This window comes from Hypomesus transpacificus, chromosome 15 (assembly GCF_021917145.1).
Source record: "Hypomesus transpacificus isolate Combined female chromosome 15, fHypTra1, whole genome shotgun sequence".
In the NCBI taxonomy this organism is placed as follows: domain Eukaryota; kingdom Metazoa; phylum Chordata; class Actinopteri; order Osmeriformes; family Osmeridae; genus Hypomesus; species Hypomesus transpacificus.
The window spans coordinates 13,398,157-13,422,030 of record NC_061074.1 but is presented as its reverse complement, the minus strand read 5'-3'; the positions used below and the strand labels follow the sequence as shown (position 1 = coordinate 13,422,030).

Sequence of the window (23,874 nt, the reverse complement as noted above, 5' to 3'; positions counted from 1 at the left end):
AGAGAGGAGAGGAGGGCTGGGATAGAATCTTTCAAACCACAGGTACATGGGATCTAATACAGATGTGTTTCACTACCATGTCTCAGATGTGGGTTAGTGTTGTTTACAGACAGCTGTTTGTGAAATATTGACCACAAATAGGTAAGGCATTTGAGGGTGTTTGGAGGCATTTCGTGATTTAGTATTGATATTGCTCCCGGCTGCTTTACAATACAAACATGCAGATTTACATCCTGAAGACTGTAGGCTATGTGGACCAAGTCTGCAGGGAGCAGCGTTAGAACCTCAATCCTTCTGATGGATCTGAGTGTGGGGTCTAAGAGGGCCTCAGGAGACCTGACCAACTGAGGAGGGAGGGGAGGGGAGGGGGGGGCTCAAGTCATTAGCTTGAGAAAACAGGAACTTCTGTTCCAATTCCATGAAACCCTGAGGGAGAGGAGGAAGAGGAGAGGGCAGGCTCTATTTCTCTTGATTGTGAATAGTGTTTAACTAAGGCCAGACAGGGAGAGAAGCTTTCCTGAGGTAGGTAGTCCCATAGGTGAGCTTACGGCTGTGGAACAGCAGAAGGACTAGGCAGGAAGAAGACTAATAAACTGGAACAAATGTCCCCTGCTCTCCAATTAGACCCCATCTCTATCTGGAGTCACGCTGCAGTCACACCACCACCTCTCATCTTTATGGACTTGCTTTCATACACCATCTGCTACAGCAGGCTATAGGGAACATATAGATTTAAAGACTCATGTAACTGTAATCCACTGATGTTAAAAGCAAAATATAATCAGTATTAATGATCACATTTGATCGAATTATCTTTGTTTTTATTTACTTTGGCACTTTTCTTCAAATAAGAACGGTAGACAGTACTATGTGACACTGTTTACTAGGGGTGGGGGAAACAAACGTTTATTTATAAGAAGATCCTTTACCAGATTTGAACATAAGACCCCTCACACAGTAGCTCACATCCTTAACCACTAAGCTATCAGGGATCGTAATATTCCACTCAACATTTACATTTGACATTGAACTATCTAGTTGTAACAACCTGCAGACTTGGGGTGTCAGAAAACAAGATCAAGTAGGGCTTCCCTGTTAGCTCACTGGGTTAGTGTGTATGCTCTGAAAGCTGAGGCAGTACTGCAGCAGCCTGGGTTCTAATCCAGCCATCGCCCTTTTCTGTATGTCTTCCTCTCTCTCCATTCTTTTCCTGTCACACGAATCGTGAGGTAACAAAAGATTCCCACTCCTACTGTTTACATTTAAAGCTATTAATGACAGAATTAAAATTTGAGCAGTAATATCTACAGCCACCTTAGCAGTCATGTTAACACAGCATTCACAGTGGCCTTTCGAGGAAAGCATGGCCCAAATGGATTTCAAATTAATATGTGATAGATGCTTTGACATTGAGGTTTATGGTGGCAATGCTTTTCCATTACAGCTCTGATAAAATGTCAATAAAAGCAATGTCGTCTGTCAGAATATTCCTCTTCTATTACTTTGACAAATAGTGTGTTGTATCTCCGTAAACATTTATGATGTTTTGTCTTCTATTTAGAGACGTTTCCATGATGGAACACAATGTTGGAGTGAGAGGTAAATTAAAAAAAAAAACATATATATATATTCAGCAGTATGAATGTCTGAATGTTGCCTAAAAAATTCAAGGTTTGGCTTATTTTATGTTTAATACCAGTACATCAAACCTAGATTCAAAAAGAGTAACTTTAATACTAGTTAGTTAGTAACTGAATAACATCTATTCAGCACCGGCAGACAGGCAGGAAGTTCTCATTGATCTTCCAAGTATAATAGATAATGGAAGTCAGAGTTTGTTGTAAACCTTGTAGCTCTGTGCACTCTGCATCTGATAACCACAAGAAAGACAGAAAAAGAAGCTTGTAGTTTGAACATTTTTTTTTATTCGTCATTTTTTTGTGTTCTTTTGCGTTTTTTTGCTTTACGAAACAAATGTTTGCAGATGTCCTATGAATAAACAACAGACCCCTTCTTCTCAGGGAGGGGTTCAAACACCTCTCTCCTCTCCCGGAAAGGAGACTCTCCTCGTCCAATCACGGCCTCTCATGATCACCAAGGTGACATCTAGAACTAGTATGTTACATTCTTTTAAGTGCATTAGTAGACAATGTAACCATCTGAATTAATGTGCAATGGCTGGAACTATGGTCAATTCAAACAGCCGGGTACATTGCTGCTATATGACCCACATTTGCCGTTTCCCTCTTAGAAGTTGTCACTGGAACTAAGGGAGACCAAGACAACGCTGAGAGTTTCCTTTCCAAACAAGCCCATCATGAACAGCTTATCTCCTTAACTACATCATCTTCATCAGGATTAACAAGACTCTTTTGTCATACCTGTATTCACGCCAGTAAGACAAAAAGGTTAATAGATAAAATGGTTTAAAATAAAGTTTAGTGATTGTGCTTTTAAAACCAAAGTAAAACAACAAACATTGAGACAAAAAAAACAGAACAGTGCATTACAAAAAAAAAAAAAGAATCCCAAAAGTGGCACTTTCTAGGGGTGGCTAAATAATATAGCAATTTACAACATGAATGGAGACGATAAAATATATTTACTGGCATAATAAAATTATTATTAGCAAAATAAAACAAGGAGGACAAATTTGTAGTACCACTATGGGTGAACAAAACAAAAGAACATCATCATGTTTACACGTATTTACAACACTCTCCCTTCCTGCTTGTAGCTCTCTATAGCAGTGACCCTTGACTGCATGGGCTCTCCAGACCTTGTCGAGAGAAGCCAAGTCATGTGAAAACCTGGAGTACTTTCTTACTCCATATTGCATTGGAATAAAACACAAACATAGTGTAGCTACTGAGCTCTTTCCTCACAATGTTTCATTCTTCCCCCAGTCTTTTTTTTTCTTCTTCTTCTTCTTCTTTGTATATGGACATAGAAAATGGTAAATTAGAAAAACATCTGGTCTGTTTTTCAGATGTAAAGAAACGCTAGGGATGTGGAGTATTGGTCAGCGGACTTGATGATGAGATACTGTGTTAAAATTGTCAGAGAAACATCGACGGTCCTCGGTTGGGAAAAATATTGACAGTAACTCTTTTTCTTTTTCTTCTATGGTGGTCTTCAGCTCTCCACCATCTGAGGAACACCAACAGGAAACACAAGGTTAGACGCCTGATCACCTGCCGTGGTACAGAAGGTTAGAGCGCAGAGAGGGGAGGTTTACCTCGAGGTCTCCCTCTTCAAGCTGGAAGCCTCCAGAGGTGTTGAGGCCCATATCAGCTGGGTTCCGGCGCCCCCCTGGGCCCCCTTCCCCTCTCCGCCGGCCCCCGGAGCCCCTGGAGGACATGGAGCTGGAGGAGCTGGGCTCACGGTCTCCCCGGGGGTTGTTCACCGAGGGAAAGGAGGGACGGCTGTAGGGCAGGATGTCTTCTGGACCTGGCGATGGAGGGAGCAGTGAGACCTCTGTCAGCACTCATTCCCGGAAGAAGCCAAACAAGTACCATTGTAATTTCTCTCATCGCAATCAAGTGCAATATTATTGACTTAAAACATCGACATGACCTCACATGGGCATTTACCTGGATGCGGGCGAGCCTTGTTGCCATGGTTTCCTTCGTGTTTGTTCCCTTTCCCTCCGCGAGGAGTCTTCTGTCTGTCCTGAGCGTCGCGGCGCTCTGACGAGCTGGTCCGGGGGTCCGAGCCCTCTCGTGGTCGATATCCTCCAGAGCCCCCTCTCCTGTCCCTGGCCTCGCCCGTCTTGGGGGACAGCAGCCCCCTGCCCTCTGGAGACACCTTGGAGGGGTGCGTGGGGGACTTGAGCACGGCTGGGGGAGGGATGGGGGGAGGGGGGAGGTCTGAAGGGGGGAACACGAGAAGAAGAGAGCTCGTCAGTTACTCAGAGCCTGCGTCGTGTGCTGCTGGGGAGGGGCATCTGAAGACTGCAGAGGCCGTGTCACAGACACGTGTGTGTGCTCCTACACCGCTCATGCTTCAAGACATCCAGTATAAACACAGCTGGTTCACGGGTACAAACACTCACCGCTGTACACACAGCCGCCTGAACGGAACTAGCACTGTGGCTAGGGTGAGGGAGAGAGAGATAGGAGATGACAGGCCAAGAGAGAGAGAGGAGTCCAATCAGAGAAGTGTGTGGGGACGGTGGGACGGGGGGACGGGGCAGACAGCTAAAGAGGTGAAACAGAGGAGGGGAGTGAGAAACGTAGTGTGAGGGAGAGAAAGGGAGTGAGAGAAAAAGCAAGGGAGAGAGGGGAGCATGCGAGAGAAAGAGAGGGGAGCGTGCGAGGGAGAGAGAGGGGAGCGTGCGAGAGAAAGAGAGGGGGGCGTGCGAGGGAGAGAGAGATGGGGAGACAGTGGGGAGCGTGACGGTCAGCAGCTGTCTCTCTGACCCGCTCTACTTCTCCTGTCAATGAATCAATGCTGCCTGTCCTTGAGCCATTTTTCATATGAACCCAGCACAACACACAGTCAGCAAACCAACACACACACACACACACACAACGCCTCCACACAGCCTGCCACACAAAACACCCTGACTGCTCTTCTAGGCTCGCCGGCCCAGCAATCGATGCCTTTTCATCTTCTAATCAGCTTCCAGTTGAGGGATGGCTTTGTCAGAGGCCCAAGCCTTAATCCACACAGGATTAGAAAGTTAATAAACATGGCAGCTTTGCTGGCCCCACCTCGCATCCCGGCAGCCACGGGGCTTCGAGGACGGAGGATCAAACACCGCGTTCACTTTTACACAGCCCAGCTTATGGAGCAAGCAAAGTCGTTGCCGCTTCTTGTGGCCAGTTTGATACACTTTCCGGATGATTCTCCCCACAGCACACGGCCCTGAGTACAGGACGGGCCAGTCGATATCATAGGTCCAGGAGGCGTCGGCAGGGTTTTAATATCTCCCCTGCCTCCCGCCTCCTGCTGCAGACAGGACAGATCAATGCCTCTGTCTGAGAGATATGACCATCTACAGGGAGAAGAAAGGAGGGAGTTATAGTCAAATGAAGGCCAGGATTGGACCAAGGTCTGGAGAGAAGGTCTGTATTCTCTGTCGTGAGGGTAAATAACATGATGGCTGGTTAGAAGCAGGGCTGTGTCTTTGGGGCGTCCGCTAAGATGCTATATCATGTAATCAAGACGGGATCAAATCAAATCAAATCAAATGTATTTGCATAGCCCTTTTTACACGCAAGCATGTCACAGAGGGCTTCACGTGCGCCCATAGAACTGCCAACTGGATGTAAACGTAAGAATGAGAATGTGCAGGACTGATGCATCAGACCATGGCGCGACCCTCGGGAGAACAGACCTGGGCCCCAGGTCTCCTGAGCAAACAGCTCACCAGCGGGGAGGGTGGAGGGTGTGGGGGAGATGGTCCACTTGCCTCGCCTTTTTTTTTATTGCCCACTTAGCTGGAGGTATTTCTGTGTTTGGATGAGCATGCTGGGGCTGTGCTCTCCATCTGACCTCCCAGGGGCCAAACAGAGGGGGGGGCGGGAGGGGGGGATAGTAACCATAGACGTCCCCAAATATCATAAATAGATCAGTCTGGCACTTATCTCCTCTATATCTATGTAACATGTGGCTTGAGACGGACACTAAGAATTATACCAACATATCCGCTTACAGATTTAAACCGTTGAGACACCTACTATATGCCTTAAATGTCACTCCGCCTAGAAACACATGCAGTATGGGGAGGGGGTGAAGGAGGGGAGAGGGACAGGGGCAGGGGGGGATAGGGGCAGGGGGGGGGGGGGGTCGAGGGCAGGCAATAACTTCCAAATGGAAAACAATCCATTCAGATCAAATGCAATCAGCAGGCAGACAGAGAGAGGTGGAGACATGGTAGAGGCTCTCCTCACCTCTCACACGCCCAGGGAACAAAGGAACGAAGGAGGGAGGAGGGAGGGAGGAAGCGCCCAGGGACGGATGGATGGAGAGATTACTTCAAAGGGAGGGGCAGGAGAGATGGAGGGAGGCAGAGAGAGTGGGGTGGGGAGGGAGGATTTGCTGCAGTGATATAGCTGGACTGGCTCTAGAGTGTGGTGGATATTAAATCTCCCTGTCAAGTGCTTCCAACACACAAGGACACCTGACACTAAGGGGAGCCAGCTCTGGGAATGGATGGACACACACACACACACTCAAATGTGCCTTCCGACAGGAACAAATAAGCTGGATCCAACTATTAGGAGATAAAAGTCCGGTCCATTTTTCCATTCACTGTCACAAGGAGAAAGCTGTTCCCAGAGTGTCTAGCTGCTACTGTATTTAGCTCCTGCATTGTTTCAGCTTGGCTCCTGCAGAGGGGGAGTGCTCCAATAACAGCCACCTGGGGGGGGTTTCATTAGCAACTGGAGTGGGAAAACGTCCCAGTGTCAGCCGAGTAAGTTAGACAGCTCTCCCTTGAGACACACACACACAAGCATACGCACAGGCACATACACACACACACCTCATACAGACAAGCATACACACCCACACACATAGCTTGAACAGATAAGCATTCACACAGGCACACACACACCTCATACAGACAAGCATACAGACACACACCCACCTCATACAGACAAGCATACACACATACCTCGAACAGATAAGCAGACACATACAGACAACATACTCAGGCGTGCGCACACACACACACCCCCTACTCCTTCATCAGCTGCTCCAGACTACTACAACAGTCTACTCAGCACAGCCCGATACACACACAAACAAACACACACACACACGCGCACACACAGGGAACACGATTGAAAATCCCTGACTTCTGACACCCACTCATTCATTCAAAGTCAGACCCCCCTCCTGTCACCCCCCCCACACGGGAGCATCTAGGGCAGAGCCAGTGTAACGGACCTGTGGTCATGCTGGAACACGTGCTGCTGACGCTACCTTCAGGGTAGTTGTCACGTCTCTGGAGAGCCGGGTGGCCGGCTGGAGGCGGCTGCTTCTGCCTCTTGGGAGGCCGCTTCTGCATGTTAGCCGTGCTCATGTTGCTGTCTGTGGACACAGGGCTGCCCGGACGGTGGCCTGCAGAGCCCATCTGGAACTTCCTCCCTGAAAGGAGAGTTTGTCCTTGGTTAGGGGTAGCATTCAGTTTCTGAGCCCCTGCCAGATGACTTGACACGTTTCACGACGAAACGGTTCGAGAAAAGCACGGAAATCGCACATCAAGTGTCAGCGAACGGTGCGTTTTGTTTAGCCGAGGACTTTTGGAACGAGGGCGTTCTCTCCGTGTGTGTGTGTGTTTACCTGGGGGCCCCTCTTGCTCCTGCCCCTGCGTGGGGGGGTACTTGGCCACCTTGAGGCCGGCGTACTCGGCCGCCGCCGCCACCGCCTGGGCAAAGTCGGCGTCCGTGAAGAAGGAGCCGTCGGAGGAGCTGACGGCGCTGGAGCGCCCCGACGAGGCGTTGTCCTCCTCGGAGGCGGAGCCCCAGCCGTTGATCATGGAGCCGGTCACGGAGCTCTCCAGGTCGCCCACGCTGGAGGCCGGCGTCTGCTCCAGGCCCCGCAGCAGCAGCCTCCGCGGGTGCATCTGGGCGGGCTGGGAGTGGGGGTGGTGGGGGTGGTGGTGGCGGTGGCGGTGCACTTTGGCCACCTCGGCGTCCGTCTCGTCCCCTTCCTCCTCCTCCTCCTCCAGCATCTCCTCCTCCTCCTCCATGCCGTCCGTGTCCAGCGCCAAGGGGCTGGAGATGTAGCCGTACGTGTGGGTGGGGGACAGGGGCTGGACAGGGGGGCTCCCCACATGCCGTCTGAAACAACAGGCAGGAAGAGTGTTCACATTTGGCGCATCTACACGTTTACTACAGTTAACGGACGCCACAGTCTATGCGCCGTGGTAGGCCTGCACAGCATCGGGAAGCTCCCTGTACCTGCGCTCGTGGCTGGTCGAGGAGTCCTGGAGCATGGGCTGCATCTCCTCCTGGGGGGAGGGTGTGAGGGTGGCGGTGGACTGGTGGCTGTAGGACACGGCAGCTGGGGAGGAGGCAGCCCCCCGGACCGGAGGGGTGGGCCCCCTCTCCATCTCCTCCTCCTCCTCCAGCTCGTCTGGTTGCAGGTACATGCGAGAGGGGGGCATGGGACACTGCATGTCCGGGTCATAGCTGTCGGCACAGGCAGACACGTTGGTTAACCTCTCACCACAACAGTCACGGCTGTCACAGAAATCACCACGTCTCTTAATATTGCTGCCATGGCTTGTTTTTGTTTTTTTTTCTCTGACTGGAAAGACATTGGTCGACAATATCAAAAGGAAGGAAAGAACATGGGTTGAATGTGCGATAAGAATGTAAAGTGGCAGGAATGATAGAGCAGTGTGTGTGTGTGTGTGTGTTTACATAGACATGCCCCACCTCTCGTCCATGCACAGGGAGTACTCGTCTGTAGTGTGACAGGGGGGGGGGTTAGCAGGGGGCGGGGGCAGCAGGTCGGCCCAGTTCATGTTGCTCTGTTTGGGCAGTTTGGGGGTGCGGACTCCCTTCTTCTGACCTTGACTGCCTGCTCAGAAATGAACAAAGACTTTCTTCAGTCACAGGACGCAACACCCCCACACACCCACCCACCCAACCACACCCACACACCCCTCTCACATTCTCACCGTCTCTAAAGCCATCTCCATTATTGATGCTCATGAAATTGCCAAATAAATAAAATCTTAAATTGGCAGCAGATAAAAATGTATTAACAAACCGGGTCATTTTAGCGCTGGGTTGACACAAGATAAAAATGATCATTTTACACATGAGAGCACCACTGCTAGCACAGGCTCTGTCATAGTGCGTGCTCTGAGAACACATGAGCACACACACACACATACAAGCACACACACACACACACAACTTCAATCTGTAATTATTAGTAGGGATGGGATCAAACACACTGTCATTATTTAACTGTAAAGTCAGACCAGTGCTGAGCTAAAATAGAAAAAAAAATATATATAACCGCAGACATCAGAGGCCAATTAACGGCAAAGCATTAGGGCTGGAAGCCAATGAGGTGTGAGCTCCAGGATTGTACTCAGCTCATCTTAAATGACAAACTTCAAACATTAGATTTCTGTATGACAACACCACGCCACATGCTATCTGGAAGGGCTGTCATTAGTCCTTGTCTGAACAGACAAACACACACTGCAGCTATAATGAAATGAACCCCCTTTTGAATCAGGAAGAAGGTGAGGGTCATCAACAAATTAACAAAACAAATGGAGGCAACAACCAAAGTCAATTGCCAGTCACCAAACTACACGCCGACAAAGAAACAGCATGAATAAAATATTCCTCTTAATTCGTTGTAAACAATAATGGTGTTGTTCTCCCAGAGAGAGGCACTAACAGATGCCAGGGTTGGTTTCTCTTGCCTTTTGTTCAGATTCGCTGGTGTTGTGGACGGCTCGTGTTTAGTGCTCTTTTCTGTCTATTCAGTTCTTCCACTTTTCCACAAATGCATCTCCCTTTTAATTTCTCCTCGAGATAGACTGACATGGAAATTAATCAAATTTGCATTTTAAAGCATGGTGCATTATTTCCTGTCTCGCTGTGATTTATTGCTTTTGAGGAAAAAGTTGAATTTTTAGAGGGAGCTTCCGGGTGAATGTGATTAAATGTTTCACGACCATAACAATGAGTAAAAAAACGAAACTAAACTCAAAAAAGTGAAACATTGAACTGGTAAACAACACTCTTGTGGAACTATTGTTGGACAATAGTTGGTTTGATAACTTATGACCCCCCCCCCCCGACCCCCCCCCCCCCTCCCACCCTCTCAACCTCCCCAGCTGGCCCCTCCCACTTACCAGAGGTGCTGCTGCTGCCCCGGTCCGAGCTGGGGTAGGAGCCCCCAGTGTGGCCGTCGTGGGCCTGGCTGTAGGGGATGGTGGCCGGCATGGGGCTGTCCCCGCCCCTGTAGTGGTCTGCGGAGAGGGGGGGGGGGGGGGGGGGGGGGGGGGGTGTTAGACTCAAGAGAGGTCACACGATTTGCATCCCATCTCACACGCAACTGCCTCTTTAGAAAAGACAGCTTGATGCGGATGACAGGTTGGAGTTATGATTTCTCGATGTTGAACGCGAAACAGAAGGCGAACCAGTTTCATGAACTGTTGATAATATCTGCAGACAAAGTACATGCAAACTGTCACAACAACCGTCCACGCTACCACATCATGCAAGACACGCCATGCTGTGCCCTTTCCTCTTCCTAGCAGGGTAGACGACATGCAGGTTCTCCGCTCAGCAGAAGAGACATTCGAAACTACGGCGTCACAGAAGCAGAGGGGTCTTTTGTGGAGGTGAGAAAGAGGCGATGACAGCTGAGCACAGAAACCTGTCAGCTCCACCAACAGTCATCTCGAGCTCTGCTTCAGACACCTGACGCCACGGGACAAGCGGCACACCTGTGGCTGAGCCTCCGTCGGTGACACGAGCACGCACAGCTACGACAACACAACCTGAGGCCCCCGGCCCAGAGATCACACGAGACGCGGAGCAGGGAAACACAGCTCAGAGCAGAGAGGGTGGAAAGGGAGCGCAGAGAGGAGCGGGGAGGCGTTACGTAAAAGCGCTGCAGACAATGAGAAGAGTGATGATGCTCTAGTTTGCAATGACGGAATGAGGGCGAGGGAGGAAGAGTGGAAATTGAAGAAGCTTTTCTTCCCAGTTCCACCCAGAGGATGCCCTGGGAGGCTGAGGAGAGTCCAGCATAGGGGGAGCAAGGATGAGGAGGAAAGCCCTGGATATGGAGCAAGGAGGAGGCTAGGATGATGACGGAAGGAAGGAAGATGGAGGTGGTGATGTGACCTTGTTAGCGACCCACTCACCCTTGTTCAGCTTGTTCTGCTCCATGATGTTATACTGGAGCTGTGAGGTCACGTCCTGTTGTTTGTGTTGCTGGCCTGGGCCGGGCTTCCAGCAGTGTTTCTCATTGAGCTCCCCTCCTCCCCCTCCTCCCCCCTCCTCCCCCTCACTCTCCCCCTCCTCCTCCCCCCCCCTCCCCCTCCCAGGATGGAGGGACTGGATGAGCTGGGTGGTGGCGTAGGGCGTGGGCTGGCCCCCCGGGCCCACAAAGCGTCCGTCCTTCAGGTTGGGGCTGTTGAAGGTCTTCATCTGGTTGATCTTGTTGGAGAGGTCCACATCTCCGTAGACACCAGACTCTGGCACCATCAGGTTGGTCTGCTTGTTCTCCATCTGGTTGTTGTAGTTGGCGATGCAGTCGGCTGGATGACATGGGGAAAGGGGAGGTAGGGGCGGGGTGTTATTCACATACGGAGCTGCAGAGCTCCGTCCAGACTAGGGCGAGATCTGGGTTCAGGAGGAGGGCTTACGCTAAGATAATGAAGGGCTGTAAACCGAACGGGAAAGAGCATCTAAAAATATTTCTAATGGATTGAAACTGAATCGATATGTACTCATGTGCACACCCTTCACAGGTTCCCTGAGTGTCCTCCACTCAGGTACTACTCTGCCCTCAGAGAAACTCGGCAATCACCGCTCCACTCCAGATGTGTTTAGCTGGTGATTCAGGTGTGACTGAAGCCGCACCTCCACCTAGCTGCTCTCACTCTCTCTGGTAATTCCTCCTCTCATCCCCAGCTCAACATGGATGTCATGTCTGTTCTCTGCCTCATCCTCCAGGAGGCTGGCTTCATTGAGAGGGACAGTGAGACATGTCCGTATCAAAGTCCTATGGATGAGGCGTGCGGGAAAATCACTGCTCCACTGACAGGTCCCATTTTTCTTGACTCATAAAATATTCAAATCCTCCGTGAGATCAGAGAAGCAGCCTCGCGGTAAATACCAGGGTAGGTGCCCGCCCACACAGCTCCCTCCCAGCCAAGGATCCCTCCACACCTCTAACCTCACAGGTACTGTTCTGGAGGTGTCAAACCTACACACTGTGTCAGACTCCCCCACCCCCTAGCTGCTGATCCTGGTCATTTGCGCAGGTATTTGGCATGCACACACACACACACACACACACACACACTCTCTCACACACACACACACCAGTGCAATGCAGCCCGCAAGCCTAGCTCCCTACACCGCACCCTGGGGTGTCATGCAGTGAGTGATCACCATGTTATCCATTCCACAGCCACTCCCAATAGCAGTCCTGCAAGCTAATGCTAGCGAGACCTGGAGCAGCTCAACAATGAGGACAGATTAGGGGGGGGTTCTTCTTACAAGGGGATGGTTCACTCAGGACCAGGATGTGTGAGCCTGTAAGAGGGATACACCAGGCTGACTGGGACTGACTCGACTGTACTAGGCCCTGAGGAAGATGCTTATGAAGCCTGTGGCAACAAAGCTCTCCTTTACACAGATGTTACAACAGGAGCGGGTAATCCTTATGGACAGGACTGACGCCAAACATGAAGGAGGAGTGCAGGTGCACGCTTTATCAGCAGCAACAGAACTGGAGTGGGGCCGCGTGTTCAAAGGGAATGTGCACTCTCTCAAAGTTGAGTTTGACTTCAGACTTGTAAGTATCTGGAGAGCTAGTTCAGGTTCCTGGCTGGGCTTGTTTGAAGCAGGGTTTCTTGAGAGTGAACAATCTTAATTCCCCTGTAGCCTCACCTGCTTCTGGATCCCTGGTTCTGTAGAGAGGTGTGAACCCTCACAATGTGTGCATTTATAATATTGTGTGGGTGTGCATGCGTGCGTGCCCTGAGATTGTTCTGAACAAACCTAGTCCCTTTGTCTGTGGAAAGTGCTGCTGACTAGACTGAAAGGCCACCTGGAGGTGTACCGTAGCACAACTCTCTCTCTCCCTCCCTCCCTCCCTCCCTCCATCTCTCACACTGTCCATCTCTCCTGCTCTCTTTACTTCTCCCCGGCTCACTCCTTCAGTTCCATTTATCTTTATGTCTTCCGCTTATCCTTCCCCATCAGTCTTCCTCCATTCTCTCCAATCCTTCACGTTACTCTTCCAGGTGCAAAAGATATACCCCCCCTCCCTCAACATCCCTCCCAGTCTATCTGCATCTCACTAACTCCATCCGTCTCTCTCCCTCTCCCTCTCCCTTTCTATCTCTCTCTCCGTCTCCCTCTCTTCCTCTCCCTCCAACTCAGCCTCCTGCTTCGGCTGCTGGCTGCAGTCCTGCCCTGACCTCCACGCCTGCTACACATTTCTTAAATAACTGAGCACTTAGGGGAGATTACATTAGGGGCTATAACAACAGTATGGAAATGAGAAGAGCAATTCGATTAGCAGCAGAGTAAAGCCATAAGCTCCTTCCAGGGCCTCTCCTTTTATTCCCTTTCCTAAAACAGCCCTGCTTTAACCTCAAATGAATCAAACACACAAGCACACCCACGTGCACGGCTAAAGCTGATGTTCCTGCAGGTTTCTCTCGCTGACACCCAGTAAAGGGAGAGACCCGTCCCAGGAGAACTAACCTAGATACCAGATTCATCTCCTCCCTCTCTCTAGCTCTCTCTCTCCGCACGGAAACATCTCTTTCTTGGCTCTGATTAATCTTATCTGCAGAGTCTGTGGAGGGCTGCGGGGGTAACATGCCAAGTGCAGCGACGATGGGGCGTGGATGTGTTTGTACCTGTATGCATATATTGTGTTTGTGTGTAATCTCTGTGTGTGTGTGTGTGTGTGTGTGTGTGTATATGAATGTGTGTATGTATGTTGGCGTGTGTGTGTGTACCCGTGTGTGTGTGTGCGCGTGTGAGCTCATGCTCTGCTTACCCGGGCGGCTGTACGTGGCCAGGTTGCTGTCGCTGTTTCCGTTGCCAGCGGTGCAGCAGTTGATGCTGCAGTCGTTGTGGTTGGAGCAGGAGTTGGGCCAGGTGTCCGCCAGCCAGGGCTGTGTGGCTGACTCCCCGATGTTGAGCAGACCGGGCCTGGATGAGGGAGGGAAGGGGGGGGGGGGGGGCAGCCATTTATACAAGTTATTCAACATGGGAAGTAGCTGAATGAGGACGATCGGCCACAAGGACAGCCTGGTCACACATAGCTGCCCTACGAGGACAGAAGCCTCTTTGCTTCATGGGGAAACTTCACCCATGCAGGGAATAAGACGGTGTTTACCCATCCAGTACTTTACTCCAAGTATCTCTCTTTGCCCACTGTATCTCTCTTTATTTTCTCTCCTCTTATTTCCTCTCTCTCTGTTTCTTTCTTCTCCCTCCCTGCTCTGTGAGCGCTGGGTGCACATTAGAGCAGCTCAGCTAAATAGATTGTGTACGCTTGACTGGCCCATCGCCTCCTCAAGCCCCTCGTGAGCATTAGCGATCCGCTCGGATTAGAAAGCCAGATAGAATTCACTCCAAATGTTGGGATGTGCACGTCCACAACAGTCAGTGAACCTTGAATGTTCCCTTCCAGTGGATTCCGTGGTGTCGGCCACCATCTCCATCACCATGAAAGTTTCGTGTGAAGAACTGGAGGAGAGAAAGTGTAGCAAAGGAAATGAGATCCCTCTCTACTGCCGACGAGGACGAGGCATCCATCTCCTTTTGTTTCTCTGTCTCCCTCGGCATAGTCAGGCTCTTAAACAGTTGTTCCACTCCTCTAAGATTCCTTGCTCTGACCTAGGGGCAGTTATCTGACATTTGAAGTGCAGGCACTACAGGGCCTGATATCTCTGAAGAAAACAAGGCAGTTCCCATAGGGCTCTTCAGTCACGCTCTGTTACCATAATCTTCACAGCACAAACACAACAGCAGAGAATCCTACACAGCACATTTACATTGTGTTTTTTTTTTTCTTCCCCTCTGCCTTTGCTATTTAAATGACTTCCAGCACTCTCTGCCCTGGGTAATGAACACATTAGTCTTGTAGAGAGACGCGCCATTTTAAAGATGGCACCTCCATCATTCCAGCAGTTCTTTGTCAATGTAAAATGGCCTTTGTTTACATCTCCATGCTGTTCTTTTGACTCATACAGCCAGGAGAATCCAGCAGGATAATGAGATAACCAAGTACACTCAGAACAGGCAGCTCTATCCCATAATAGTTCCAACAGGAGATCTATGGTGAGCCAAAAGGAGAACAATAACCAGCCCACACTTCCCACCACCAGAAGCATATGTGGGTTCAAGCTATCTGAACATCCAAACCATTGTGTACAGTAGCAGTATAAATATTCAATGGTTCCCCCCCCCCCCCCCACACACACACACACACAGTGAATAACCCTCCCCACAGTATGTGTGTGACTACGGGCTGAGATGACGGTTTCAGCCTGTCGATATCCATGGGCTGGGGTTACCCATGTAGCAGTGGCAAGATAAAGACAGAGACCTACTGGTCATCTGTGAATACTTTACCCCGCCATGCCGATTGAGCAGTTTCACCTCTGCAGGCGTTTACTAATCATAGTAGCAAAAAACAGTCCAAAAAGTACACTACTAATCAGTACATAGTCATAATCGTCCTTCAGTACATCAAATTGTTTGGATGGGTAGACTCTGGTTTGGTAGATGTCCAAGACCATATGCCACCACCTGTGAAAGCAATACCAGTTTGTTTTTATTTAGTTTCACTACTATTTTCATTATAGTTGGCAAATGTGACTAATGAAGGTATATTGCTAATATATGTGATAAAAACAAAACAATACAGACAATATTTTTTTAAATATGACAAAAAGGGGCTAACCAGACAAGTGGACTCCAGGCCAGAGGGGGGCAGTATAAATTCCTCGCACTCTTGACACTGTCTGGTTGTAGTTGATGAACCACTCTGTACGAATAGGCATCTCTGGGGCATAGGGTATCAGGTTTTCTTCACTGAAAAACATATAATATTTTTACCTTCAGGCTTTTGTTTGACAGGGATAAATTATTCATCGACTGGGGTAGGCCATTCCGTAACAGGTGGGATGTGTAGTTCCACTAACCGGCTGTGCTCAGAGACAATCTCAGGTCTCCGAGGGTCCACAAACATCTTGGTAAAAGACAAAATGGCTCCTGATGGCAGACCCACTACAAAACAAAAATATACACAAAGGAGATCACAGATAAATGCACAGCGATTATTTTTAATATATTGTTGGGTGGGTTACTGGGAGAACAATACATATATATTTCAGTGCCAGATCTTATACTGAATGTCAGTTCCATGTGATTTGATGTCACAGACCCAGGAGGTGGCGACTGGTGATGCCTTCTCTGTGAGTGTGGCCTCCAGGGTGTGATGGGAGAGGGGAAGATGTAGGACTGCTGAAGGACCTGGGGTGGGTAAGGGCGGTCCAGTGAGCTGAACACAGTGCTGTTGTACAGCTCCATTCCCTCAAAGAGTTCCAGCACAGAGAACTCATTCCTCCGGGACCTTGTGCTCCAGTAATTCATACTGTGTAAAAATGGGAGATTGACAGGACAAGTACAAATGAAACATGTATAGTACTGTATATAGTTTCCTGGACATTTTACAGTATAACTATGAACATATAATTCGGTTGATTTTCTGAACAGGGGATTACGGTTTACTCACCACTACCCAGTTCTCGGAGTGGACAAAATGCACTGGTCCTCTGGCCTTCCTCTGGATGGCTTCATGAATGATGCGTCCAGTCACACCATCAACCAGGAACATTCCACAAAGCTGCGCTCCTGATTCAGGTCTGTGCTTTCAGTCACTACGGCCAGGAGGTTAGGGTTCAAGTACTACAGGAGTGAACACACAAACGTGATTACTGTACTTACTGATACTGTAACATGATTACAGTTTTTAAACTCTGCTAGAGCGTAATCCAGCCAGTGAGCCTTCACCTTGTAAAGCACGCTCCTGTCTCCCATCACTCTGCCCTGGGAGTGCACATGCTCATAGGCCTCTTCCCCTTGACTGAGACAATCCTCTGCACTTCGGTGGGGATTACCACCTCCCAGATGAGCTCAGTAGAGAGGTCCTGGAAAACACAGTCAACAAGACTGCAGTTACATACACAGCCTCCTTGTCAGTGGCAGTCATTTGGCACAGATCACCTACAGTACTTTGGCATGGTGCTTCCCACTTGCCTTGCGTAGCCTGAACCCACTCAGTCTTCCCTGGTTTGAATCCACCAGATAGAAAAATATGGAGGACGCCATTTCTTGCAGCTGTTGCAGCACATTCTTTGTTGAGGGAAAAGCGGTCACCTAGAAATATGGAAGAGGAAGGAAAGAAAAAGGTTCATTACAAAACATGACACATTTGAAGGCAAGAGGAGAAGAAAGGTTTCTGGAACTGAGGACTCCATGCTCCAACTTCACAATAGGCCATCTAATTCTCAGTCCACTTTTGGGCCAACCAACCTTGTATTGGTCATCACAAGCAGCAGGACTTTGGCATAATCTTGGTCCATGACCGGTAGCAGCAGAGACTGGAGAACAGGCCGGGGCAAAGCAGGCAGGGCAATATGACTCTTCCTTCCAAAGATGGGGTTGAAAACATGTAGAGTGGCAAGTCCAGTGCTCTAAAGAACATACCAAGACATAAAAACATTGATACATAAATATATGACACAAACTGTTTGCACTTTCACAATTACTTAACATAAGTGATGGCTGGTAAGCGTTAAGTATGATCATCCTACCTTGTCCTTGAGAAGTAAAGTGCACTGTGGGGATGAGGGAAGTGTGCGGTGGTTCTTTGCACCATCAGCTTGAAGGCTGCATTAGGCTGGACATTCTCCAGGTAGTGTTTCCACAAGATGGTGCCAGACTTGCTGTCAATGCCAAAAAGCTGGACCCAAGAGGGGGGAAAATGTATTATTTGTTACACTGACTATCTAGGCAAATCAACTAGTAGTCAAGACAGGAGTACACTTTAATCTATTATTTGGGTGAACTGGGTATCCCAGTTTAGCAAAGAGGTTGACGGTGTCACCAAAACAAATTATACAACAATAGATTGGGGATTTCTATCTCTCACCTTCCCAGAAGCAGTCACCATAACCATCATCTTCTGCAGATTAAACTCATCTCTGGACAGGTTCCTCGATGGTCACCTCGTTCTTGACCCTGGCTGCGGGGCTTGCGTGCATCATAGACAGCTTCCACAGATGGGCAAGCCACGCCTGCAGCAGGATGAGCTGGGAGGACAGTCTCTTCAGAACCATGGACAACAGCCCATCTACATGCACAGCAGGAGAACAGGGGATTAGAAGCACTTTACAGGAACCTGCAGTTCTGTCACCGAGTCACAGAACCAGGAGCCCCAAAGAGAAGTGATGAAACAGGACCAAGAGCCAGAGGATCTTTACATGGGTTTAGGTGAGCCCATTACATTTATTGATAACTATAGACACTGGAAATAGGTTTGATTTTGCCAAAGTGACGTGTATCTATTCTAGGGGAAGCACTCCCTGCCTCCAGCATAGCGAGCAACATACATACAATATGAGGCAGGGAGCAAATAAAGTAATAATCCCCTTTGTTAAAAAGTAATCTACAGACCAACATGGGGGAGATGGGGATAGTGGAGGCAGCAGCACAGCAAATACAACAATAGGGAGTGAGTGTGTGCGTATCCGTGCAGCATTATATTGCCGCCTTACCGGACGTGGCCCAATGGGCTTGAAGCAGGCTTACACAGGTGTAGTTGATGAGCATTATGACGCTCGCTGCCCGATTATCATGCCTGAACTATGCTTCTCTCATGAAGTCCTGTACTGTAAAGACCAACACTTCAAAACTTGTGCAGCAGATGCTATACTATGATAAAGGACAGCACTTCACATTACCTTGTATGGCTTGATCCAAGCGCAGCGGTTAGAAAGAGCAAAAGAAAAACAAAAGCAAGAAGTGAAGCCAATGACAGACATATAAAGTAGATTAAGGAAAACCGAAACGTCAGGCGAACAAGCAACATACTACCTGGAACACATGGGTCTGGGTTTTGGACCCCAAACAAATCCTACCAAAGCATTTAACCAAACTTACAAATGATAAAAATATTAAGTAGTAACGTTAAGCACAGTAAATTCTAGTTGAATCCATTACCAGCCTTCTTGCCAAACTCTCCCTCAAGCTCCGCCTGGGTCCCAGTAAGTGGTAGATCCACCATTTCCATGGTAACCACATCAGCCAGAGCCTCTTCTCTGTTCCACACACTACGGCCTTCAAAGACAGGCAAAACAGAAAGGGGTGAGAATTTTAAAACCAGCCAACTTAGGTCCACACATTGTAGCCAAACTCTTTGCTCCTTAATGAAGTATGGCAGGCTATGCTATTTGGCAACACAGAGCGGTTTGAACAGTACCAGGTTGTTGTATGAAAGTGAGAGCATGGTCTTCAGTTTGCACAAGAACCCTATAGCCAACAGAATCATCCTTCTTTAGAAAGGCATGGACATAACAGCTGGAAAAAAAATCAAATAACCAAACGTTACCATATTTAGGGTTCCATTGAAGTTTATATCCAAACTGCTAGGCAAATACCCTTGATCTGTGTACTTACCTTGCATGCGCTTCCCCCCCATTAGGATCTATATTATAGATTACAGTTGTGTCAAGGAGCCTGCGGCCAGAATCAGCACTGAAAAGATTAATGGAGCTTGCCTAGAGAGGAAGACAGAGGGCAATTGGGGGTTACAGCTAGTGTCTGAGTTGGATATTTACAGTAAAATAATGGTGGTGGTGGTTACACATGCTTGGGAATAAACAAGTCTGAATATTTACACACATACAAGGCTCATCCCTCCCAGTACAAAAAACAACTGCAAACAGTTCAACAGAAAGTCACAGACTATGAAGATGAAAGAAAAGGAGGAAGAAATACTCACAGTTTCATTTTTGGGCATCATGACAGCAACCACTGTCTTCTCCCCTGTAGTTGCAAAGGAAACAAGGAAAGCCTAAAACAAGAAACAGATGTTTGAGTTTTCACGGGCCTCATAACCATTGTGAACCTGGGATGAATCAAACCAAACTTTGTGCAATGGAGCATCTAATATTTTTAAATAATAAACACAACAAGACTGGATGGAATGATGTACAGGTTTGAAGTCTCTGAGGGTGAGGATGAGATCGTTGTTTAGCTGCATCAAGAGGTGATGGTCTGGCCCCAGCTGAAGGAAGAACTCTGACAGTGGAGGCCGAGCTGGGTTAGGCTGGGTGGAAACAAGGACGGGCTGGAACCCTGGGGTCACCTCCAGGTCAAGAGACTAGGGTGAGATGGAGAGGAGACAATCATAAGCATGTTGCCGTTTTCCCCACAAACACAAGTTTAAAGTTTGTCAGTATTATACAAAGTATAATTTAAAAAATCATTCAGCCTGCATGGTTTAATCAAGCTTGGTATTTTTTGAGGAATAGTGTTTGTTATTGGTATATACATACCTGCAGGAGTATCTGGTTCATCTGTCCCTCTGTCTGGAGGGGAAGGGTGTAGAGAGCCATGGTGACAGGGTCAACACACACCAGGGTCCCCTGGCCTACCACCACACAGCTGCCCTGCACACTGGAGAGCCATGGAGCTTCAACTGACCCTCTACGGATACAATTCACAACCAGTAAGTGAACTGGGTTCGGAAAAGCACAATACAGCAATGTATGTAACAAAGAGTTGACAATTGCTACTAGACTGCTGATAAAAATACCTGGTTCATGATTTCTCCGGTTTTAATGTCATACTCTATAATTGCAAGGTGTGAATGAGCAACCACTCCCAGAACATAAAGTTCCCCATCGCCCCCGGAGTAGACTGCCTGGTAATTCACAGTGTGACTGTGGAAGACATGATCATTGTCAGCACAAATGGGTCACAAAAAAAAGTATTCTATTATTATTCCAAATACAGGAATGGTTGCTTACCTCTCAGGGAGATTCTCTACCCATTCCTCATGGCCATCAGAGAGGTAGTGGACGGAAATAGCAGCTTTCTTAAGAACAGCCACATATCTCATAGAGTTTTGCATCACCAAACATGCTGACTGGAAACTGAAATGTGGATAAGTTACAGAGACATGTCAAACATGTGTGATGAATCCACCCTTACACTTATTAAATGCAGTCAATTCATGCAACAAATACCTTCCAGTGTCAAGCACCATTTCCCAGTTGAGCCCTCCAATATTTGTGTCCCAGGAACGAAGGCAGGCGACCATTACCAACAACTAATACAGCATCTATAAGACAATAAGACTAATTTAAACTAAATCTAAAAAGTCTAAAAGAATGGGAATGACGGGACTGGTGGAAAGCTTATTTCACCAACGATGTATTTCTGTATTTAACAAGAAAACCTCACTTTAGATGTTATGCGACAATATTAACATGTCAAATACTAATTCAAATTTTCGACTATTATTTGGTCACCTTTTCCATGCACGAGAAGGAGTATCAATAATTCCCTCTGGTCCTGCCTTGTCTACATGTCGCCAAGCTGTTGAAAATATAGAAAACAATTGTCAGTGGAGGTGCAAACTGTTTGTAAACAACTCAATCATAAACTCAATCATACAAATAAAAAAAAAGGAAAATCCTAGTACAAGCTGTGCATTTTATTGTATAAATTACGAAATACTCACTGAGGTCTCCAGTCCTGGAATTAAGTGAGGCAAAGATATTCTGGTCGGTAGCTAAAAGTAGCTTCTTAGAGGCCTGCGATTGCGAGTCTATATGCGCAACAGCGCACATTGCCCACGTATTGCTGTCGCCTGGATAGAAAAATATACATATGGACAGTAAACTCACAGTTTATTTAGTTATTGTTAGTCCGAGCTAGTTTATTTACGTAGTTGACAGTATTATAAACTAAACATAGCAAACATGTTGTCATACATTAATGTTCACCCATTGGCAATGTTTACTTATTTGATCAAAAGAAAGAAGATGAGAATCAGAGCTAGCTTGAATGTTTCCTTCCTAAAGATTTGTGTAGTACAGTATTCACTCTCCCGTTTGGACAGTACGACACACACACCAGCAGTTTGATAGACTAGCTAACTACATGTCTATCATTGTTATACAAAATACGAAATATAAGTGACAGTGCATGGCCATGTGTAACTAAAAGGTGTGCACCCTAATAGTTGCTTGTAGGCTACCATCTATACAGCGGTAAATGCTAAGTTGCAGAGTTAGCTTCCTTAGCTAGTCAGCTTGCTAGCAAGCCACATAATTAATGCTAGCCTGCTACAGTACATACCAATCGAATTTTCCAACTTGATCTTCAAAAACGGCGCCTGTGATGCAAACAAGTTGTAGGAAAATAACAAATGACGATATAATACTAGCCATTGTATAAGGCAGGAACGAAACCCCCACCTTGACCGGCAATGTTAGCAAGTTGTTAATAGTAACAAGCTAGGCGTGAAGACAATTTCACAAGGGTCCTTGCAGGTCCTCAGAATTATGACAGGAAATCCATCCCCAAAATAAAAAACCTTGCTTTTGAAACCTTGAATACACAAATATTTGCATTGCTTATAGATACTATCTGAGATCTTAGAAGTACATTTAACATTTATTCACAGAGTAAATAACTCATACTGACTGCCCTTTTAGGTCAGGCGTTGTACAAGCCTCCTTATTCTCATTGCCACTAAGGAATTGTTCACTAAATGTACTGGCACTGAACGGATTTGGCAGTCATTTATTGTTCGGTATAAAGCAGTTGGATTTTTTCATTTATTTAAAGAGTACAGCAACAATAAGAAAAGCATTATGAAGAGAATGTGAAAAACGAAACCTACTATCTACAGTCATGACTGAAAAGTGTTTTGCCACAAAAACATTAGATTGCATTACATGGTTGAGCTTATTCGTGGTCAGTTTTGTAATGGTGATGTGAGCTTAACTGGGTATACAAAAAGCAGCCTCAGAACCGATAAAGTTTTGCTTCACAACATTTGAAAATGCAGGCCTGCAATATTATTGTTAAGCGATACCACAATATGCATACACGTACGAACTTTTGAAAAGGTGCAATGCTTTGTGGTGTAAAAGTTGAAGATTATTTTGCAGACGTGTACATGCTCTGGAGAATCTGCCAACAATTTTTCAGTGCCCTTATGAGCCGTTTTCTTCTTCTTTTGTTTCCCTTTGTTTTCTTTCCAGTGGAACAGGACACACTCTTTTGTCTTCTCACCTGAAATTATAAATTGGTATTAGATTTAAGAGTCATCACAGCCAGCAAACATTTTGTATTTCTCTGGTGGTATGCAGCGATGGGGGTCTGTTTTGTTGGGCCTCACCAGGTCAATGTCCCTGCAGTTTTGTCTGATCAGCTTTTCCATCTTCTCCACTGGCTTATCAATGTCCCCATGTGGCCGGCCAGGCCTGTCCTGGCATAAGAACTGTTGTGTCATTCCATATATGGAGTGCAGGGACATGCTGCATCTGACAAATATATAACATGTGAAGTTCTTGTAGACCAGATTATACGAGATAAATTAGTTTGGTTTCCAGGGGGTGGGTCCCCTGTCCATGGTGCTGAAACTAACAGGGTCTCATCTTGTGGCAGGTAAAACATACCTTTCCTGAAGGACAACGGTTCCTCTCTAAAGATGAGTCAAATGAGTCTGTCATATTCTGCAACAGAGCACATTTATCAACTATCACAATCATACAGTCGCACTAGTCATTTCGCTGCCATTATACTGACAGTGTAAAAAGCAAACAGTGGAGGGCACTATGACCAAGGCCTTGATCAAACATCACCCCATTACTTAGGACGATAAGAAATACATAAAAAAGGCAGATTGTGTTGAGTTATGTATAACTATTGGAGTTTAGCGATTCTGCCACTATGCCATGCAATGTCATGTCAAAATAAAAGTGCCGCACAGAGTGCTTGCAACGATGAGTACATACCAAATTCTGAAGTTCTAACGGAGATTATCTCTCTGTATGAGTTTAGTATCTCCGCATAGTTACACCTGCGCTTGCCGTAAGAGACG

General features: G+C 47.4%; 1 protein-coding gene, 1 long non-coding RNA gene and 1 pseudogene across 4 annotated transcripts; all 3 read right to left on the bottom strand.

Moving 5' to 3' along the window:
* Window positions 1-2,237: 2,237 nt before the first annotated feature.
* Window positions 2,238-10,985, bottom strand: LOC124478009 (roundabout homolog 1-like). Its single transcript, XM_047036106.1, has 9 exons — window positions 10,859-10,985; window positions 9,839-9,955; window positions 8,394-8,538; window positions 7,914-8,144; window positions 7,294-7,793; window positions 6,898-7,098; window positions 3,594-3,869; window positions 3,239-3,450; window positions 2,238-3,150 (listed from the first exon to the last, which is right to left on the bottom strand). Exons 1-9 carry the CDS (start codon window positions 10,881-10,883, stop codon window positions 3,136-3,138), a joined length of 1,722 nt encoding a protein of 573 aa, XP_046892062.1. The 5' UTR covers window positions 10,884-10,985; the 3' UTR covers window positions 2,238-3,135.
* Window positions 10,986-15,343: 4,358 nt separating this feature from the next.
* Window positions 15,344-22,257, bottom strand: LOC124477980 (annotated as a pseudogene).
* Window positions 22,258-22,553: 296 nt separating this feature from the next.
* On the bottom strand, window positions 22,554-23,805 carry LOC124478037. 3 transcript variants are annotated; one of them, XR_006957199.1, is made up of 4 exons: window positions 23,789-23,805; window positions 23,450-23,506; window positions 23,170-23,259; window positions 22,937-23,063 (listed from the first exon to the last, which is right to left on the bottom strand). It is a non-coding gene; the product is annotated as an uncharacterized LOC124478037 (long non-coding RNA). The 3 variants fall into 3 exon arrangements; XR_006957198.1 differs by lacking the exon at window positions 23,789-23,805 and having other exon boundaries at window positions 23,450-23,775; XR_006957197.1 differs by lacking the exons at window positions 23,450-23,506; window positions 23,789-23,805 and having other exon boundaries at window positions 22,554-23,063; window positions 23,170-23,443.
* Between the last annotated feature and the right edge of the window lie 69 nt (window positions 23,806-23,874).